The 19,233-nt window shown below is 44.3% G+C and overlaps 1 protein-coding gene and 1 long non-coding RNA gene across 2 annotated transcripts; both read right to left on the bottom strand.

The window, feature by feature from the left end:
- On the bottom strand, positions 1–10,689 carry LOC113902797 (signal-regulatory protein beta-2-like). Its single transcript, XM_027558174.1, has 5 exons — positions 10,373–10,689; positions 9,276–9,432; positions 3,561–3,908; positions 760–1,110; positions 1–388 (listed from the first exon to the last, which is right to left on the bottom strand). The coding sequence occupies exons 2-5, from the start codon at positions 9,349–9,351 to the stop codon at positions 303–305; spliced, it is 861 nt and encodes a 286-aa protein (XP_027413975.1). The 5' UTR covers positions 9,352–9,432; positions 10,373–10,689; the 3' UTR covers positions 1–302.
- Positions 10,690–16,512: 5,823 nt separating this feature from the next.
- LOC113902798 lies at positions 16,513–18,540 on the bottom strand. The gene is made up of 3 exons (XR_003513917.1): positions 18,109–18,540; positions 17,742–17,974; positions 16,513–17,031 (listed from the first exon to the last, which is right to left on the bottom strand). It is a non-coding gene; the product is annotated as an uncharacterized LOC113902798 (long non-coding RNA).
- Between the last annotated feature and the right edge of the window lie 693 nt (positions 18,541–19,233).

Genomic DNA, 19,233 nt, shown 5'->3' on the forward strand with positions numbered 1-19,233 from the left:
TGTTTTCATATCACCAATTTAATCATTCCTCGGGCTGGGTATTGCTCAGAGGTCATAATAAAATAGACAAACAAATACAGTAAGACTTTAGAAGCAGAAAAAACTGATTGGAAATTGTGCTTCAGTGCTCTGTGGATGCTCTTTATCAGCTGTCATCCATTAGGACAGTGCTGACTTTAGCAAACAGGCTTAAAGGAGAGGTTTTCTCTTCTATAATTGATGGTCCAGAGGTGGGGTTGGAATCAGGAGCAACACGGATATTCAATGTTGTCAACCCACATACTTTACATTTTTGCACTTCTCTAGAGTAGATTTTTATTTAAGTTGGTTCCCCTCGTGGCCAAAAAATGTCTGCCTGGAGTATCCGGGACAAAATTATTTCTTGTTCCTAGCCAACAGGGGAGAAAATTGTGTTAGTTTCCCAGATTTCTCTTATGGACACAAATTGACTTAAGTCCATCTCATCTGAGTCACCTGCCAGTAGGGGACATGAAATTACCTTAATTGGTTTAGCCTAGCTATGGGGCATGGGATGAATGTTGGAATGTTAAACAAGATATCTCTCATCACTCATCAACCTTTCTAACTCTCAGATTCTCCTCCCATAAAAAATTTAAATCACAGGTTTCTGAGAGAATGACAAGATTAAGTGTACACTGTACCTTTGACAATATCTAGCAGAATGTAGTTGTTCAATGACTAGAGGACATTATTACTGTCACAATATCACATGACAGAAGGTGGAAAGGTCAAACTCACCAGTGACAGTCACCTTGGTGCCCCGACCTGACTGGTACTCTATGTCAGGATTTCCCTCTTTGAACTTCACACAGAAGTACGTGCCAGCATCTTTAAGAGAGATTTCACTGATGCGAATGGAAAAGTCTTTGTTGCCAGCTTTGGCCATGTTTCCAATTTGGTTTACTCTGGGAAAGAGACCTCTTTGAAAATTATAAATTAATTCACGATTTGGTCCAGTCCCCTTGAACCATAAGACGGGTCCATTTGGAAATGAATCTGGTATGCTGCAACTCAGAGTGAGTGTTTCCCCAGGTGACACAGTCTGCGATATCTCAGCTTGCTGCACCTTGAACATCTCATGTGTGACTCCTGAAAAGAAACTCAAAATCATCTCCCATTTTTTCTGCTCCGACCTAGGCAGGATTAAGAAAACTGGATCCAGATCAGGTTGGGCCTCAATCATTCATCATTTTAGTGACATGTATGAGTATCCACATGAAGAGTGAAAAAGTTGGCTTAAAGCTCAACATTCAGAAAATGAAGATCATGGCATCTGGTCCCATCACTTCATGGGAAATAGATGGGGAAACAGTGGAAACAGTGTCAGACTTTATTTTTCTGGGCTCCAAAATCACTACAGATGCTGACTGCAGCCATGAAATTAAAAGGCACTTACTCCTTGGAAGGAAAGTTATGACCAACCTAGATAGCATATTCAAAAGCAGAGACATTACTTTGCCAACAAAGGTTCATCTAGTCAAGGCTATGGTTTTTCCTGTGGTCATGTACGGATGTGAGAGTTGGACTGTGAAGAAGGCTGAGCGCCGAAGAATTGATGCTTTTGAACTGTGATGTTGGAGAAGACTCTTGAGAGTCCCTTGGACTGCAAGGAGATCCAACCAGTCCATTCTGAAGGAGATCAGCCCTGGGATTTCTTTGGAAGGAATGATGCTAAAGCTGAAACTCCAGTACTTTGGCCACCTCATGCGAAGAGTTGACTCATTGGAAAAGACTCGGATGCTGGGAGGGATTGGGGGCAAGAGGAGAAGGGGACAACAGAGGATGAGATGGCTGGATGGCATCACTGACTCGATGGAGGTGAGTCTCAGTGAACTCTGGGAGTTGGTGATGGACAGGGAGGCCTGGCGTGCTGCGATTCATGGGGTCGCAAAGAGTCGGACACAACTGAGCGACTGATCTGATCTGATCTGATCTGATGAGTACCCACACACTGAGTTTAGAGTGACCACTGCAAGTGCTGGCAGCTCTTTCCCCAAGTGCTAGCAGAGGGGAGTCAATTCAGAGGACTAGATGAATCACCTCCCCAATTTCATTCCTCAGCCCCTAAGTAAAATAAGAGAAAGATGGATAGGGAGGGCTGGGTTTGTGAATGGGTAATGTTCATAGAAATAAGTCTTCCTTCTTATCTAAATGCCAAAAATTGCTCAATACACTTGGAGATAGATCCAAGTCTCCTCTGCCCACTCCACATGTCCAGAGAACTTGGCATTGGCCTTCACCTCTCCTCTGAAGGGTAATCAGTCACTGATTTTGCAGAGACATTAATGCTGAGGGGTGTAGAGAAAGAGGAAGTAAAGGAATCAGAAACCTAAAAATCAGGTGGGCATATATTCTTGAAGGCAGAGGTGAGTCTTTTACTTATGTCCTCAAGAGGGACTTCCCTGGTGGCTCAGATGGTAAAGCATCTGCCTACAATGCAGATGCTTTGGGTTCGATCCCTGGGTCGGGAAGATCCCCTGGAGAAGGAAATGGTAACCCACTCCAGTACTCTTGTCTGGAGAATCCCATGGACGGAGGAGCCTGATGGGCTACAGTCCATAGGGTCGAAAAGAGTTGGACACGACTGAGTGACTTCACTTTCACTTTCAAGAGGGAAGAGGGGGACAGTTGATTCTACTCAACAAAAAGAGAGAAGAGCCTCAAGGGATTGCATCAATTTTGAGGGTCCACCACTGACCCCTAACTCCCACTACCACCAACCTTACTACCCCACATGATATCAGGTCCTGATGATAATCTCTCCTTTCAAGTTATCAAAGCATCAAATCACAGATGGCCTAAGATGTCAGTGGGGAGACAAGGGAACTCTTGAAGCCAGGAGAAAATGGCAGGTAAGCTATCTATACCCATATTTTTCAAGTTGAAATCAATGTGTGAATTTTCCATGGCCAGTTAGATGCCATGGAATGTGGCTGAACTTGAGGAAAACATTGAGGAAAAGTTGAGGAGAAGACAAGTTTTCCCAGCAGAACAGAGGATACCCTAATCTCATTGTATTTCATGAAATTAATTCGGAGTGGCAAGGAGTAAGAAGCACTGGCTGTCCTCTGAGAATAAAAGGACAACAGAGCTTGGAGTGCAATGCTCAGGGCAGATTCTCAGGGTACAGTCAAGTGCTAGGAGAGTGGCTCAACCTCTCTAGGAGGGCTTTTCTAAACAAGCCTCCCAACTCTCAGTTTTCTAACTTTTTGGACATGTTCATGAAGTGTTCGTAGAGTGCACACATGTCGTGCATTTTACCTACCCAACATCTTTTCAACTGGGAATGTCCATTGTCCTTAATTTGGTTTCTGGTGGCCATTAAAGAAGGGCATGGCCTGTCGACTCAGCCTGATTCAATATTGGGCATAGGATGCCAGAAGGATCAGAAGGGCCATCTGCAGAATCCCAGCCTATAGAGCAGATTGTGAATGAAGGGGTACAGTATCCAGTGTAGAGTGATGATTTGGTACAAGTCAACGATTTTAAAAAACATATCTTAAAAATCAGGAAGATGGAATTTGTCAAACTGTACTTACCACTCACAGACACATAGGTGCCTGGGCCAGCTATATATGCCATGTCAGGATGCCCTATTGTTAACTTCACACAGTAATACATGCCAGCATCCTTAGGTGACACATCTCTGATGCGGATGGAATAGTCTGTTTGGTTGGCCATTGGATTTACCACTGGGGATACTCGGGGGAATCGGCGTCCATTGAAACTGTAGATTAATTTTCGTTCTAGCCTAGCGTCCTTGAACCACAAGACCGGCCCTACTGGAGATGGTGCAGGAATGTTGCAGCCCAAGGTTATGACATCTCCAACCTTGGCTGACACTGAACTCTCAGGCTGATTCACCTGGAAATCTTCAACTGAAGTTCCTAGAAAGAAACTGTGTGTTATTTCTCATATTCCTTGTCTTGGTGCAAAATGTTCTGAGGGTCTGGTTCTAGATCAAGGTGGAGGTCTGACTGCACACTCTTAAGCAACATGTCCTGGCACCAAAGTATACAAATCACAAATTTGATTGCCATGCAGGATGAGGAGAAGAGGACCAGTATGTAGAAAGGAAAATGGAACTTTCTTTCTCCATCAAGATATAAGGATAGCCTGGAGCATGTGTGTGTGTGTCAGTCACTCAGTCGTGTCCAAGACTTTGTGACTCCAGGACTGCAGCCCATCAGGCTCCTCTGTCCATGGGATTCTCCAGGCAAGAACACTGGAGTGGGTTGCCATGCCCTCCTCCAGGGATCTTTCCGAACCAAGAACCTGCGTCTCCTGCAAATCCTGATTGCAAACAGATTCTTTACTGGCAGAGCCTTTAGGGAAGCCCCAGACTGGAGCATAGTGGGCACTAAATAAACATATCTTCAATGAACCCATGAATGGATTTATATTAAATAAAAAATGTGAAATAATAGTTGAGTCAGATTTTTCTCTATGTACCTGTCTGCTGAGAAATTTGTATGCAGATGAATAAGAAACAGAACCAGACATGGAACAATGGACTGATTCAAAATTGGGAAAGGAGTACTACAAGGCTGTATATTGTCACCCTGCTTATTTACTTCTATGCAGAGTGCTGTGCATAGTCTCTCAGTTGTGTCTGACTCTTTGTGATCCCATGGACTGCAGCCCACCAGGCTCCTCGGTCCATGGGGATTCTCCAGGCAAGAATACTGGAGTGGGTTGCCATACCTTCCTCCAGGGGATCTTCCAGACCTAGGGATTGAACCCAGGTCTCCTGCACTGCAGGCGGATTCTTTACTGACTGAGCCACCAGGGAAGACCTCTATGTAGAGTACATCATGCAAAATGCCAGGCTGGAAGAATCACAAGCTGAATCAAGATTGCAGGGAGAAATATCAACAACTTCAGATATGCAGATGATACTACTCTAATGGCAGAAATTGAATAGGAACTAAAGAGCCTCTTAATGAGAGTGAAAGTGACTGAACAACAACACTTAGTGACTGAACAACAACAACCAGAATAAGGCCAAAAGCTAAGGACATTGTGCTGATAACCAACATACTATATACAGAGCACAGTTTTCAAACACAGACATCTCCCTTTCTTCATGTGGAAGCCCAGGTGCCCAGATACACACCGAGACCTGCATTCTCCATGAAATGTATATTTTCCTTAAGGGGTATAAAATTGGTTATTGCAATGTGAAAACATCTCAGTTATTACAATGTGTGATGTTTATGGATGCTCAACCTAATGCAACAAATTCTTAGTACTCAGTACTGCTCTTATTATGTGTTCTTGAGTATTAGACAGGGAGCACTGACACTGAGTTCATGGAAGATACACAGAATATATGTAAGATAAGTTCTACTAACTTTGGAATATTTTTCCTCTTGAATGATTTCTCAAGCCTAGCATATTTCTTTTCTATCTTTGAATAACAAATTACCACAAACTTAGTGGCTTAAGAAACACCTAATCATCATTGTTTGGTTTATGTGAATCAGGAATGCAGGCACAGCTTAATTTAGTTGTCATGCACGGAAAGATGATGCAAAGACACAGGGGAAACACCATCTACAATTTAAAGAATGTTTGAGGCTGCCAGAAGCTGAGAGAGGCCGGGAACACACTCTCCCTCATAATTTATAGCAGCTTTATTCACAACTGTCAAAACATGAAAACAAGAAGATCTTCAGTTGGTGAATAGATAAAGAAATTGTGGTAAATCCAGACAGTGGGATATTATTCAGCCGTGAAGAGAAATGAGCAGATAAGCCCTGAAAGGACATGGAGGAACCTTAAATGTTTATTACTAATTTAAAGGATGAGCCCATATGCTGTAGGGGCTTCTCAGATGGTGCTAATGGTAAAAAACCCGCCTGCCAGAGCAGGAGACATGAGAGATGTGGGTTCCATCTTTGAGTTGGGAAGATCCCCTGGAGGAGGGCATGGCAACCCACTCCAGTATTCTTGCCTGGAGAGTCCCATGGACAGAGGAGCCTGGTGGGCTACAGTCCATGGGGTCGCAAAGAGTCGGACACGACTGAAGGGACTTGGCATGCACATGCTGCAGGATTCTAATTACATGACAGGAAACTATATTACATGCAAAACTTAAGAGACAATAAGAATATCAGTGCTTTACAGGGGTTAGGATGAAAACAGAGGAAAATAAGCAGAGCACAGGTAATTTTAGGGTGCAGAAACTGCCCTGTATGATACCATAAAGTTGGGGGATGCCTATCATAATACTTTACCCAAATCCATGGACTGTACAACACCAAGAGTGAACCGTAATGAAAACTCTGGACTTTGGCTGTTAATAATTTGTCATTGCAGGTTCATCAGTTCTAACAGAATGACCACTCTGGTGGAGGATGCTGAAAACAGAGAGGCAGGGATGCGTGGGGGTAGGGAGTAGTATTGGAAATCCTTGTACCTTGTGATTAGTTTTGCTGTGAACCTAAAACTGTCTTGAAATATAAAGTCTATTATTTTAAAAGTCATTGCCATACCCTGTGTCATCTAGACTTTCTTCTACATAGTTTCATGTTTTACATTTAGGTCTATGATTCCTTTTTTAATACTGCAACATTTTATTTTTTTTTACCACTGCACACTCATATGATTCATTTTCAATTAATTCATGTGAAAAGTCATTTTGTTCTTCTCCAATAGTGTGTAGGCTATTCTGGATCTTTTGTTCCATCATATAAACTTCGGGATCAATCTGTCTCTATCCATAAATTAACCTGCTGGCTTTTAATTGGGATTGCATTTAATATATAGATCAAGTTGGGGAGAACTGATTCCTTGACAATATTTATCTTACTAGCTATAAACATGTAATACATATTTATGTATAAATAAATATACATATTCAGTTCTTCTTTGATGTTTTTGATCAATTTTGTAGCTTGCTTCACACAGCTCTTGATACAAATTAGATTTATACCTAAGTGACAGACTTTATTTTCTTGGGCTCCAAAATCACTGCAGATGGTGACTGCAGCCATGAAATTAAAAGACGCTTGTGCCTTGGAAGAAAAGCCATGACAAACCTCAACAGTATATTAAAAAGCAGAGATGTTGCTTTGCCGACAAAGGTCCATCTAGTGAAAGATATGGTTTTTCCAGTAGTCACGTATGGATGTGAGAGTTGGACTATAAAGAAGGCTGAGTGCCGAAGAATTGATGCTTTTGAACTGTGGTGTTGAAGAAGATTCTTGAGAGTCCCTTGGACTGTGAGGAGATCCAACCAGTCCATCCTAAAGGAAATTAGTCCTGAATATTCATTGGAAGGACTGATGCTGAAATTCCAATACTTTGGCCACCTGATGGGAAGAACTGACTCATTGGAAAAGATCCTGATGCTGGGAAAGATTGAAGGCAGGAGAAGGGGATGACAGAGGATGAGATGATTGGATGGCATCACTGACTCAATGGACATGAGTTTGAGCAAGCTCTGGGAGTTGGTGATGGACAGGGAAACCTGGCGTGCTGCAGTCCACAGGGTTGCAAAAAGTCAGACACAACTGAGAGACTGATTACCTTTCTTGGAGGTAATTTAAATGGTCACATGCTTGTTTCAGTATGTGCTGTGCTTGCTTAGCTGTGTCCTATTCTTTGAGACCCCATTGTCTGTAGCCCACCAGGCTTCTCTGTCCATGGAATTCTCCAGGCAAAAATACTGCAGTGGGTTGCCATGCCCTCCTCCAGGGGATCTTCCCAACCCAGGGATCAAACCCAGATCTCCCGTATTGTAGGCTGTGCCACCAGGGAAGCCCTTGTTTCAGTATGCAGAAATGCAACTGATTTTGTGCGTTGATCTTGTTTCCCGCCATCTTGCTGAACTCAGTTCTGGGAGTTTTTTGATTGATTTAAGTGATCATTTGTGGATTTTTAGTAGAATCTTTGGGATTTTCTATGTAGAAACTCACAGTATCTGCAGTTTTATTTCTTCATTTACAATCTATATCCTTTCCTTCTTCCTCTCTCTCTCCACTTGTTGAATAAGAGTTGTGAGAATAGATATTTTTGCATTTTTCCTTATCTTGGAAAGAAAACGTTGTCTTCCACCACTGAGTATAGTGATACCTGTAGGGTTTTTGTGGATGTTGTCAAGTTGAGGAAATTCCTCCCTATTTCTAGTTTGAGAGTTTTCATCATTAATAGGTGTTAGATCTGTCAAGTGTTTTTTCTGCATCAATTGACATGATCATGCAATTTATTTCTTCTTTAATTTGATGTGATGGATTATAATGATTGATTTTCTCAGTATTGAAACTAAGATCTGACTTAGTCATAATATATAACATTATACAATGTTAAATCCTATTTGCCAATACTTTATTGAGGAATTTTGTGTCTAAGTTCATGACATATATTGGGCTATAGTTTTCTTATGTACAATCTTTATCTATTGTTGCTATCAAGGTAGTAATTTCCTCATAAAATGAGTTGGGAAGTGTGGCTTCTTTTTCTAATTTTTTGAAGAGATTGTATAAAATTGGTGTGAATTCTTATTTAGATGTCTGTTAAAATTCTCCAGTGAGTGTGAGTGCCTCACATAGTTTACTCCCTTAAGATCCAAGTCTTCCCACCTCTTCCTCACTCTCAGATAATGGTCTGCTTCCTCCTTCATCTGATCTAAACCCCTAAAGCTATCTTCTGTGGCAATTGGGACTCAAAGCTTCTACCAACATGGACCAATATCCTTGGGGGAAAGACTCTACAAAATTCTTTTTTTTCCCCCCAGCAAATAGAGGCAGAACCACACAGTTAAGCGAAGGAGACTGCAGGGCTCAGCTTCCATCTCTGACCCAGAGACCTCTAGTATGCACTTCTGACCAATATTCTCTGAACACTCAGACCTCTGCAAAACTTTAACACTGATTATCTCCTGATGGCATTGTGGATTCTTTTCTTGCTTTTATAATCTCATCTTTTCTAAGATGTTTTTCTTCACTTAGTGGGTAGCATATGTGTGCTGGTGACCAATGAAAATACAGACCCTTTGTCCCCAGTGGCTGGAGGATGAGAGCTGTCGTGTTTGCTCTGTTCAGCCTGCTGATCATGGGTGAGTCCTTTACCTGACCCAAGGTGTGAAACAGACACAGTCCCTGGGAGATTTTGTGTGCTGGAGGCCATTCAAGTCTAGATCTCTAAATTCTGCCTGTTTTACAATGGACCAAGGAAATCCCTCCTCAAAGAAATTCTAGGGAAGCAGGCGGGGAGGAAACGGTAACCAGGCAGAGGGAGGTCCCACTCACCTGTGAGTTTCAGCAGCAGAGCCAGCAGAAGGGAGGGCAGACGTGGGCAGGATGGGAAATCAAGGACAGACATCATGGTGGCCCTTGGAGCCTGCTCGGTGTCAGTGTGGTCCTGGAGAGGCCTGGACCTCTGTGCTCTACAGAGAGAGGACAGTTCCTACTTCCATGATGTCAGAGGAACAGGATTGTGATGAGAGGAAAAACTGTGGAACTGGGACACTTTTTCTTTGAAATTATAAACTGGACAGACAAGGTTGCTACAAACGGATAAGTTGCTGCTGGAAACGTTGAGGGTTTCCGGAGCCAAGGGGTGCGACACCCGAAGCTTGTGCTCCTTCCTGTGTCTCATCCCATCTTAGAGATTTTCCCTAATCCTACTGCTAAGTCGCTTCAGTCGTGTCCGACTCTGTGCAACCCCATAGATGGCAGCCCACCAGGCTCCCCCGTCCCTGGGATTCTCCAGGCAAGAATACTAGAGTGGGTTGCCATTTCCTTCTCCAATGCATGAAAGTGAAAAGTCAAAGTGAAGTCGTTCAGTCGTGTCTGACTCTTAGCGACCCCATGGACTATAGCCCACCAGGCTCCTCCATCCGTGTGATTTTCCAGGCAAGAGTACTGGAGTGGGGTGCCATTGCCTTCTCCGTCAGCCCTTGCCTATCTAGCATCCTCAGAGATGTTGTCTGGGCCAGAGACTTCTGGAAGCTCATGATGGGCAGATGGGTTAAAGCTCCGGCCTGAGTTAAATAGCAGGGCCTCCCTGGGCCGCAGAGCTACAGGAAGGAAGGTAGATCTCTGGCCTCATCCTCTTGGCTGTATAGTTGAGCTTTATGAGGACTCCTCCTCTTCACTCCAGAGGGGTCAAAGGTATAAAATTAGTACTAGTGCAATGTCTGCTGTGGGCTCCTGGCTTTGCTGTGGATCCCTGCATATAATACAGGAAGTTGCCTCTTTCTCCTCTTGCAGAAAAATTGTTTTTGACAATTTGACGAAAAGAAGTTAAGAGTTTCTAAGATGGTGATTGTACATTACAGAATGGGGAAGGTAGAGCTCTGAGGCACATTCTCAAAGAGGTAAAAGCAACACACATAGAAACATACCTGGGAAAGTGAGGTCTGCCTCTCCTGTGTGTACTGGGTCTGGGGCTAGCTCTGTAGTAAGGAAGTGGAGGGGCAGAAGAAAACACTCTCAGAAATAGAGAGGAGCTCTCATGTTCACCTGCTTCTCTCTCACCTCTGGAATGGGCTCAACCCCAGCACAAGGGTTGTGTCCTGGGACTCTTGGCCCACTCTCAACTGGTGCCCCTTCACTCTCCAAGCATCCATAGTCAGGCGCCGACTGCTTCCTTGTGATCCCTGCGTTTGCCTCAGGGACTGACTGGATGTCAAGGCCAGGAGAGGTGTTAGAAAAGCAGAATGCAGAGCAGGGCCCAGACATCCTCTATGAGATGACAAGACTCCCCCTCCCCTTGTGACGCCACCATTCTATCCCATTGTTCTAGAGTGATGAATTCCACACTGGGAAACCTATTAATGGACCCTGCTGAAGACTGGACAGCCTCTTATCTCTAGCTTCCATCACCCTATGCTTCCTTCCGCCTCCAGCCATCTTCACACCTTCTATGGAGCTCTGAAGACTTCAGAGGGAGGGATTTTCGGCGGCATGATGGTCAAGAGCACTGGCTTTGGAACCAGATACATTTTAGGTTTAAATCTTGATTCCGTTTCTTAGTAACTGAATCATCTTGAACCCATTATACAGACTTGTATATCCTTTGATCTGGAAATCTTCGCTTTGCACCTCGAACATTCAAGGCTGAATTCATGATCTACACTCAGACGTTCCTTTCTCCTGCCCAACCCTGTTCAGTATGTGGCATATCCGTTTGGTTAAACCAAAAAGAGACCCACGCTGTTCATCCTCACTCAACCACTCATACCTATTCCCTATCAGACCCTGTTAGTTTGACCTCCTAAACACGTCTTAAATCTAGTTCTCTGTATCCACTGTCATCTTTTACATAAAGGAAAATGATTACCTTCTAATCAGGCTACTCCAGTTTCTCCTGCCCTGCCCTACAATCTTTTCCTCTTTCTTTATCCATGTCTTTCAGAACGCAGATCTGATTATACACCTCTTTGGCATAAACGCTTTTGTGGACTCTGATTGCTCTCGGTATAGTAAGGCAATTTGGTACATAGTAGTATATATAAATAATTCGATTCATCCATGACTGGTGTGGCCCCCACAACTTCTTTGTCTCAGGTTGGTTTCCTTGGGAAATGGACTCTGAGGTGAATATGAGCATGTCATTTTCTCAAGAGGTACTTTTAGACTCAACTTCTGTGGAAGGGATGGAGAGGAAGCAGGACCAGATAGAAGAAGTTGAGCTGCAACAAAATCCTAATGAAGATATCAGCGGGGCTCCCATGGATCTCTGGTGCTAGGATGTTCCTTCAGGGTTGTCCTGAGCTTAGGGGAGAGCGCTGGGCTTTCATGTCACCATGTTGATGAGTCAGTGAATGTGGCGTGTGACCAGGCAAGACTTTGGGCAAGCTGGGTCTCCTCATTTGATGCAGTCACAAGGAGGATGGCAGGCAGGGGCCATCTCTGCAACCTGGTGCCTAACAGCATCCTCTGTGCCCTTGGAAGCATCTTCCACCTGGGAGTCTTTGGACTCAGGCCATGTATTAACTTCCCCACAATTAGGTCCTCAAAGCCACCTCACATCACGTGGGAAACATAAAGTTCTCTGACCCTACTTGGCCTGACCTTGTTGTTGTTCATTCGCTAAATTGTGTCCAACTCTTTGCAGCTCCATGGACTGCAGCACTCCAGGCTCCCCTGTCCTTCACTACCTCCCTAAGTTTGCTCAGACTCATGTCCATTGAGTCAGTGATGCCATCCAACCATCTCATCCTTTGTTTCCCCCTTCTCCTCTTGCCTTCAATCTTTCCCAGCAACGGGGTCTTTCCCAATGAGTCGGCTCTTTGCATCAGGTGGCCTGATGTGGACTTTACTAATTGGAAAAGTTCAGCATGCATGTCATAGAGGCCTGAAATGCAGCTTTCTCTGGGATCTCTGAGTGCCTGGGTTAGCAGTGAGCTCTGGCAGAGGACAGAGGAAGCAAGAGAAGGGAACCTCAGACCTGTAAGATGAGATAAAATGTGGGTATATTAACATAGAAACCTCCTCACCATGTATTTCCTTACACTATTTCCCAAAGGGATACAAGAAGACAAAATATTATATTTTATTTAATAGGCTTTTCAAAAACAGTTTTAGATTTATAGAAAAACTTAGATGATAAAACAAAGAGTTCCCATATACCCCTACACACAATTTCCTATTATTAGCATCTTATATTAGTGTGGTACGTTTGTTGCAATTAATGACATTGGTACATTATTAGTAACTGAAGTCTACATTTGGTTTTTGTGTTAGCTCTGGCAGTTATAACAAAACTGTTGAAAGGAGAATACGTTTTTTTCCCCCTTAAAACCAGGAAGGGGGATCCTGTGTACTTAGGAGGTAAAAGAGAACCTCAAAGTGTGGGGGGTTGGTGAACACAGGAGCACACAAGACAGAATAACTCCTCAGTACAGGGATGCTGGTGTGTGGATCATGGTCAAGTCCAAGGTGATGGACAAGAGAGAGCCTGACCTGTTCTGTGCTGACTTTCTCCTCATATTTGTGAGTCAGTCCCCAGAGGTCCTTCCCATGATCCCTGCCTAGGACCACGTATAGAGACCCAGCTCTGGGGACCTCAGGGGCATATGGGCAGGGAGTTCTCCATGGATGGGAGGCATCTGGAAAGTCATGGAAGGTTCCAACTGAGACGTCCTAGGCTAGGCATCTCAGGGAGGAAGAAGGCAGCAGAGGCTGAGGGTGGCACTTAGTAGGGAGGAAGGAAGGAGCTGTGGGAAACATGTTTATATTTAATTACCTGCTCATCATTCAGGGATTGTTCTCTGCATGCCTCCTATGTGCCCAGGTGGGCTCCTCCTAGGATGCCTGTCCTGGCAGCCTTTGAGATAGGACTCTGCCCCCTTAGCCTTCTTCCCAGGTCCTGGTTCCTCTTCCCTAGCCTTTCCACTCTGATTTCTCAACTTTATTCTAAATGGGAATTCCTTTATGATCTAGAAATTGTCTCTAGGAATACCACCCATTCAGCTGCCCCTCATTCAGCACCCTTGGCCCACAGAACAGCTAGGAGATACACTTTGAAAACCCTTGATCGAGTCCCCCTTTTCAAAACAGAACACCACATACTTCCTGGGAGTTGGAAACCTCTTAGAAGGATCCTCCTGAAGGTACAGAGGGATGTGTGTCCTGTTCTCCTAACTATACGTGGGCCCTGACCCTGTCTGAACTGTGGATTGACCCTCCTGCTGAACTTGCTTCCTTTGGGACAAATCTCATCCTGCTCAGCCACCCCCACATTTAAAGTCATGCCCAGAGCTTCCTGTGGACAAAGATGACAGAGACACTACCCACCAGCAGCACCACGGGGCCTAGGAGGAGAACTGCAAAGACCACGTGCCCCCAAATCCAAAATATTCACCACCTGACCCCTTTAGAAAATATTTGCCAAAGCCTGGCATAGGATTTCACAAATCAAGTTAAAAGATCAAGCTTTATCATAAAGATGATGAGCTATTGGATGACTTAAGCAGAACTGACACAGATTTCTTCCCTGGTGGCTCATCAGTAAAGAACCTGCCTGCAGTGCAGGAAATGCAGAAGACTCGGATTCAATCCCTGGGTCAGGAAGATCCCCTGAAGGAGGGCCTGGCAACCCACTCCAGTATTCTTTCCTGGAGAATCCCATGGACAGAAGAGCCTGGTGGGCTATAGTCCATGGGGTCGCAAAGAGTCAGACATGACTGAAGCAACTAAGCACGCACACATGACTCAGATTTACAAATTTAAAACAGTCACTCTGACTACAAACTAAGGGATGGAATAAGGAGGGAAAAAATAGAGACAGAGTCCAGGTGGGAGTCTGCATCAATGATCAGGTGAAAAATAGAAGGTAGCCTGGCCTGGAGATGGCAAAGTTAAATGAGTGCCATTTTTAATCCCCAAAGCAGTTTTTGTTCTTGTATTGTCTGCAAGTACCACTAGATGGTGCCAACTCAAAGAGGAAAAAATCCCACCTTTATCTTCATCAATATCCAATTTTTTACTAAACTGGTCTATCCTTATAGGGGTTCCCCTGGTGGCTCAGACGGTAAAGAAACTGCCTGCAATGCAGAAGACCCCAGTTTGTCCCCTGGAAGAGGAAATGGCAACCCAATCCAGTATTCTTGCCTGGAGAATCCCATGGACAGAGGAGCCTAGCAGGCTAGGGGCTACAGTCCATGGAGTTGCAAAGAGTCTGACATGACTGAATGACTAACACTTAACTTTATAGGAACTTAGGAGCTGTAATTCAAGTATTTCAGTGGTTTAACCCTTGGAGTAAGTTTTAAGAAGAATCTGCATCATACTAAGTCAAGTTTATGTCTATATTATGTGGGTTTTTGCCAAGCAATAAGCAAGGGTTTTATGAGAAACTAAAAGATGAACTAAATTCACCTTCAATTCTTCATATTCATTGACTTCTTCAGATAACTAAGGAAACAGTCAAGTGTGTGGGCAAAGGTTTTCACCAAGAATGTCTACCACAGCATGATTTATAAACCTGAAAGCAATCTTAGTGGCCAATAGAGAAATCATCCATCCATCTACACTTGAGAGAATGAACAAATGATTCATGAGCCTCCACCCCTCACCAGGCACTGTGTTGAGTATTGTGCTGAACACAATGGATCAGGTCCTCACTGTCCTAGAATGGACTTGTTAAAGGTGTGTTATTTTCAGAGACATTTCATGAGTTGGGAAAATAGTTTGTTATATCATAACTGGAAGCAAAACAAGATTTTAAAAATGTATATACAGCATGCTGCAAGCTTCTTTAATGTACATCATGGTAGAGTATGAAATGTTTCAGTCTACAAATTCATGCATGTAAAAAAAAAGTGCACACTTCTTTATTTTTCATAATTCAACTTAATTTTACCTCTGAATCCCAGTCCTGCAAAGGTGTTAAGAAATTCGGCCCCAGTTGGGCTCAGCTACCCTCCACCTACCCTCCAGGGTTTAGCCAAATTTCTCACTCAGAACCCCAGGGTATTTGCCCATGTGTGCACAGCAGTGTCTGGAAGTGCCCACTGCCAGGGCCCTGTGGTTCTGCCAGGTCAGCTGCTCCAGTCTTTGTGACCAGAAAAGGTTACAGGTCTGGGTGACACTTGAGCCAAAACTCCCTGAAGCAGCCTGGGACCTGCCACTCCAGGTGTGGTCTGAACCAGCAGCATGTGCATCACTTGGATACCGCTGGGTCAGAATCTGCATTTCAACCAGATCCCTAGGTGATCTGAGTGTGTATTACATTTTTGGAAACACCGCCCTAAGAGTCCTTACCATGCCTGCCTGGTCCAGTCCAGGTGGAGCTCAGGTTGGGGCTGCTTTGGGAACCCTGGGCCAATCGTCACTAGTCTGAAGAAGCCCCTCTTTCCTTCCATCCATGAGCACTGATGTGAAAATAAAGACAACCAAGGAAGGGTCTTTTAGGCAATTTCAGCCAGCCACCCTACCCCTGCCATAGGGCCCTTACCCTTTACAGAATATCAGGGCCCTCTGCCTGCTTTAACGAATGAAAAGCAGGAGAAAAAAACTCATGGAGGGGGTGTAAATTCTAGTCACAAATACATCTTGTTTTTCACAAAATCAAGACTAAAAATAAAATATCATAAAGGAGGTAGCAGTGCTGTCATTAGGGCTTCCCTAGTGGCTCAGTTGGTAAAGAATCTGCCTGCAATGCAGGAGACTCGGGTTCGATCCCTGGGGCGAGAAGATCCCCCTGGAGAAGGAAATGGCAAACCACTCCAGTATTCCCACCCAGAAAATCCCATGGACAGAGGAGCCTGGTGGGCTACAGTCCATGGAGTCTCAAGAGTCAGACACAACTGAGTGACTAAACCACCATCACCAGTACTGTCATTTATCTCTTCTTTAAACTTTTCTGCATTGTTTTTCTACAATGAATATAATAAAATTTCCAAACAGGAAAAAATTAAACATCCCTTAATGGAGTATACTCATGTGGACAAGACACAGAGATGCAAACAGAACCCAGAAAGAAGATGAAAAATTGGATGACTCAGAACTGAAAAACAATGTTTTATTAATAGACCGAGGGCACACACTCATTACAAGCGCTGAAAGTCGGGCCAGATTACTCAAAAGTGGTGTCAGTGTCTTCTCAGTGCCTTGGAATTTATTCATTTAATCCTATTTCCTGTTACAATTTTTGATCTTTTACAGAAAAAGAAGAGGTTCCAAGGTAATTGTGAGAGGGAGAAATCGGCCAGCTCGTGTGTGTCTCTTCTTTTAAAAATAATGCACAAATTATAAGCCATTCCAATAAAACTGAAACTCTTGTTTCAACGGACTCTCAGCGAGAATTACTGAGATAAGTGGCTGCTTAGAACAAAAGCCCTGATATCGATCACAAGCCCCTTGTTGCTAGGTTCTTGATCTTTTACAAAATACACTAATTGGCAGAGCCTCATTGAGATCAATGTAAGGGATGAGCAGCCTGTTGAATGGATGTTTCCTGCCATTTGTTCCAGAGGCAAAGCGCCCAGGAGGTTCAGCCTCAGTCTTCTGAGATCCGCTTCCTCATCCCTGTGGCAGAAGTCCGTCCTGGGAAGAGCTGCAGAGAGGAGATGGGGTTAAATGGGTTGAGCAGGCAGGCAAATGTGCACAGATGTTCATTTCAAGGAAAAGCTGGCAAACAACAAAGCAAGTCACAGTGCATCTGGCCAATTTATCCTTCCTTTGTTCAAGTCATGGTTGAGTAAAGGGAGAAGAACAACGGTATTTTGGATTCCAGCCCTGCCTGAGCCTAGCAGATTCCAGTTCATAAATGTTGAGCTTTATCACCCTACATCATTCACTGAATTAACACATTTTTTTGAGTTATCTACTGTAAAGTGTAAAACATCCCCATTTTCTGCCATCTCACAGGAACTTTCCATGGATAACATTCTTAAGCCTCTGAAACCCACTTCATAAAGTCAGGAGACTTTTCATGAAAGAAAGCACTTTCTCAGGTACAGAAATCAAGATGAGAGCTGTAGCTGCAGTCTCCTGGTCTCAGTATCAGTGAGGGTGACATTGAGGCTGATTAACGATGGCTTTGAACAAATAGAACTCTTCTCGCTCCCAAGTAAAAGTCAAGAGGTGACCAGGTAAGGTGGCTCTGTGTCAATAAGTCCTTAGGGAGCCAAATTCTTTCCAGATTCTTATCCCTGGACTGTACTCTAGTACCCATGGTCCAAGATGTTGGCTGGAGCTCCAGCCATCACAGTTATCTTCAGAGAGCAGTATGGAAGGAAAAACAAAGGGCATTCACCAGCTCACCTTAGGGAGTGTTGTTGGAAGCTGCCACAGTAAGCTTCCATTCCCGTCTTACTGGCCAGAATTTAGCCACAGGACACATCCAGCTGCAAGGAGGACTGAGAACAGAGTATTTGCTCTGGGTCACTGTGTGTGATCTTATTATGGCATGTTGGAGAGTAGATATTGAGGAAGGCAAACCAGCAGTCTCTGCTATCGTGTGTCTCTCTGATCCTAGACGACTGTCAAGTAAGTATCTGATGAATTAAAACATGCTCATTACTTTAGTCACTGCATTCTGAGTATCATTTAAAATTAAATGGTGACTTCTCACATTCCATTCCCTCCCCAATCCCTGGGTAATAAGGAACTTTGTTATGGTGTCACTCACTTGTTATTCAAACAACCAAGTTCTCTTGAAGTTCCCCAGCTGGCAAGATTCTCATCACTGCAAGGAGCCTTGCCTGCTGCTCTTGAACAATTTAGCTATCAGTGGAGACTAGGAAACACAGGAAGCAGTGAGTAAGAGGGAATAGCAAAGTTAGTGGAAGCAACAAGAAAAATCACAGGGAGGCCACGGTTCATTGGAAAGAGTGAATCATTCATCTCCTGAGCTTTTTCTCCAAGGGAAAAGCTTCAATCTCCTCAGGGTTTAAATATAGCAAATCCTAGGACTGAGGAATATTTGATCCCTGGAGAAGTTGAACCAGTACTTTACCACCAGGGCATCTAGAAAATTAGCAAGTGGAAGAGGAAACACAGCATCTTTGGGGACCTATAGGCATCTGCTACCTGCAGGTTTCCCAGGTGGCACTTTGGCCACTTGATGCAAAGAGCCGACTCATTGGAAAAGCCCCTGATGCTGGGAAAGACTGAGGCCGGGAGAAGGGGGTGACAGGGGATGAGATGGTTGGATGGCAGCACCGACTCAATGGACATGAGTTTCAGCAAGCTCTGGGAGACGGTGAAGGACAGGTAAGTCTGGCGTGCTGCAGCCCATGGGGTCGCAAAGAGTCGGACACTACTGAGCAACTGAACAACAACCACAGGTGGTTCAGTGGTAAAGAATCTGCCTGCCAATCTGCCTGCCTGCAGGAGGCACAGGTTTGATCTCTGGGTCGGGAAGATTCCCTGGAGGAGCACATGGCTACCCACTCCAGTATTCTTGCCTGGGAAATCCCATGGACAGAGGAGCCTGGCAGGCTATAGTCTATGAAGTCACAAAGAGTCAGACACAACTGAACCACTGAGCAAACACCTGTCTTATAACTTGAGAAGTTGCTAGTTATCACCAGAAATTTCTGGATCAGATGACCTCACCCAAAACCAGACGATCTGACTATCTGATAAACCCTGCTGCTGCTAAGTCACTTTAGTCATATCCAGCTCTTTGCGACCCCATGGGCTGTAGCCTGCCAGGCTCCTCTGTCCATGGGGATTCTCCAGGCAAGAATACTGGGGTGGATTGCCATTCCCTTCTCCAGAAGATCTTCCTGATCCAGGGATTGGACCTGTG

This window comes from Bos indicus x Bos taurus, chromosome 13, assembly GCF_003369695.1.
Source record: "Bos indicus x Bos taurus breed Angus x Brahman F1 hybrid chromosome 13, Bos_hybrid_MaternalHap_v2.0, whole genome shotgun sequence".
NCBI lineage: Eukaryota > Metazoa > Chordata > Mammalia > Artiodactyla > Bovidae > Bos > Bos indicus x Bos taurus.

Coding starts and splice junctions, on each gene's coding strand:
- LOC113902797 (XM_027558174.1), bottom strand. CDS start 9,351: ATGATGTCTGTCCTTGATTTCCCATCCTGCCCACGTCTGCCCTCCCTT. Junction 3,909..9,275: donor TCTGCTGCTGAAACTCACAG/GTGAGTGGGACC, acceptor GTTTCTTTCTAG/GAACTTCAGTTGAAGATTTC. Junction 389..759: donor CACCAAGGTGACTGTCACTG/GTGAGTTTGACC, acceptor CCTGTTGGCTAG/GAACAAGAAATAATTTTGTC.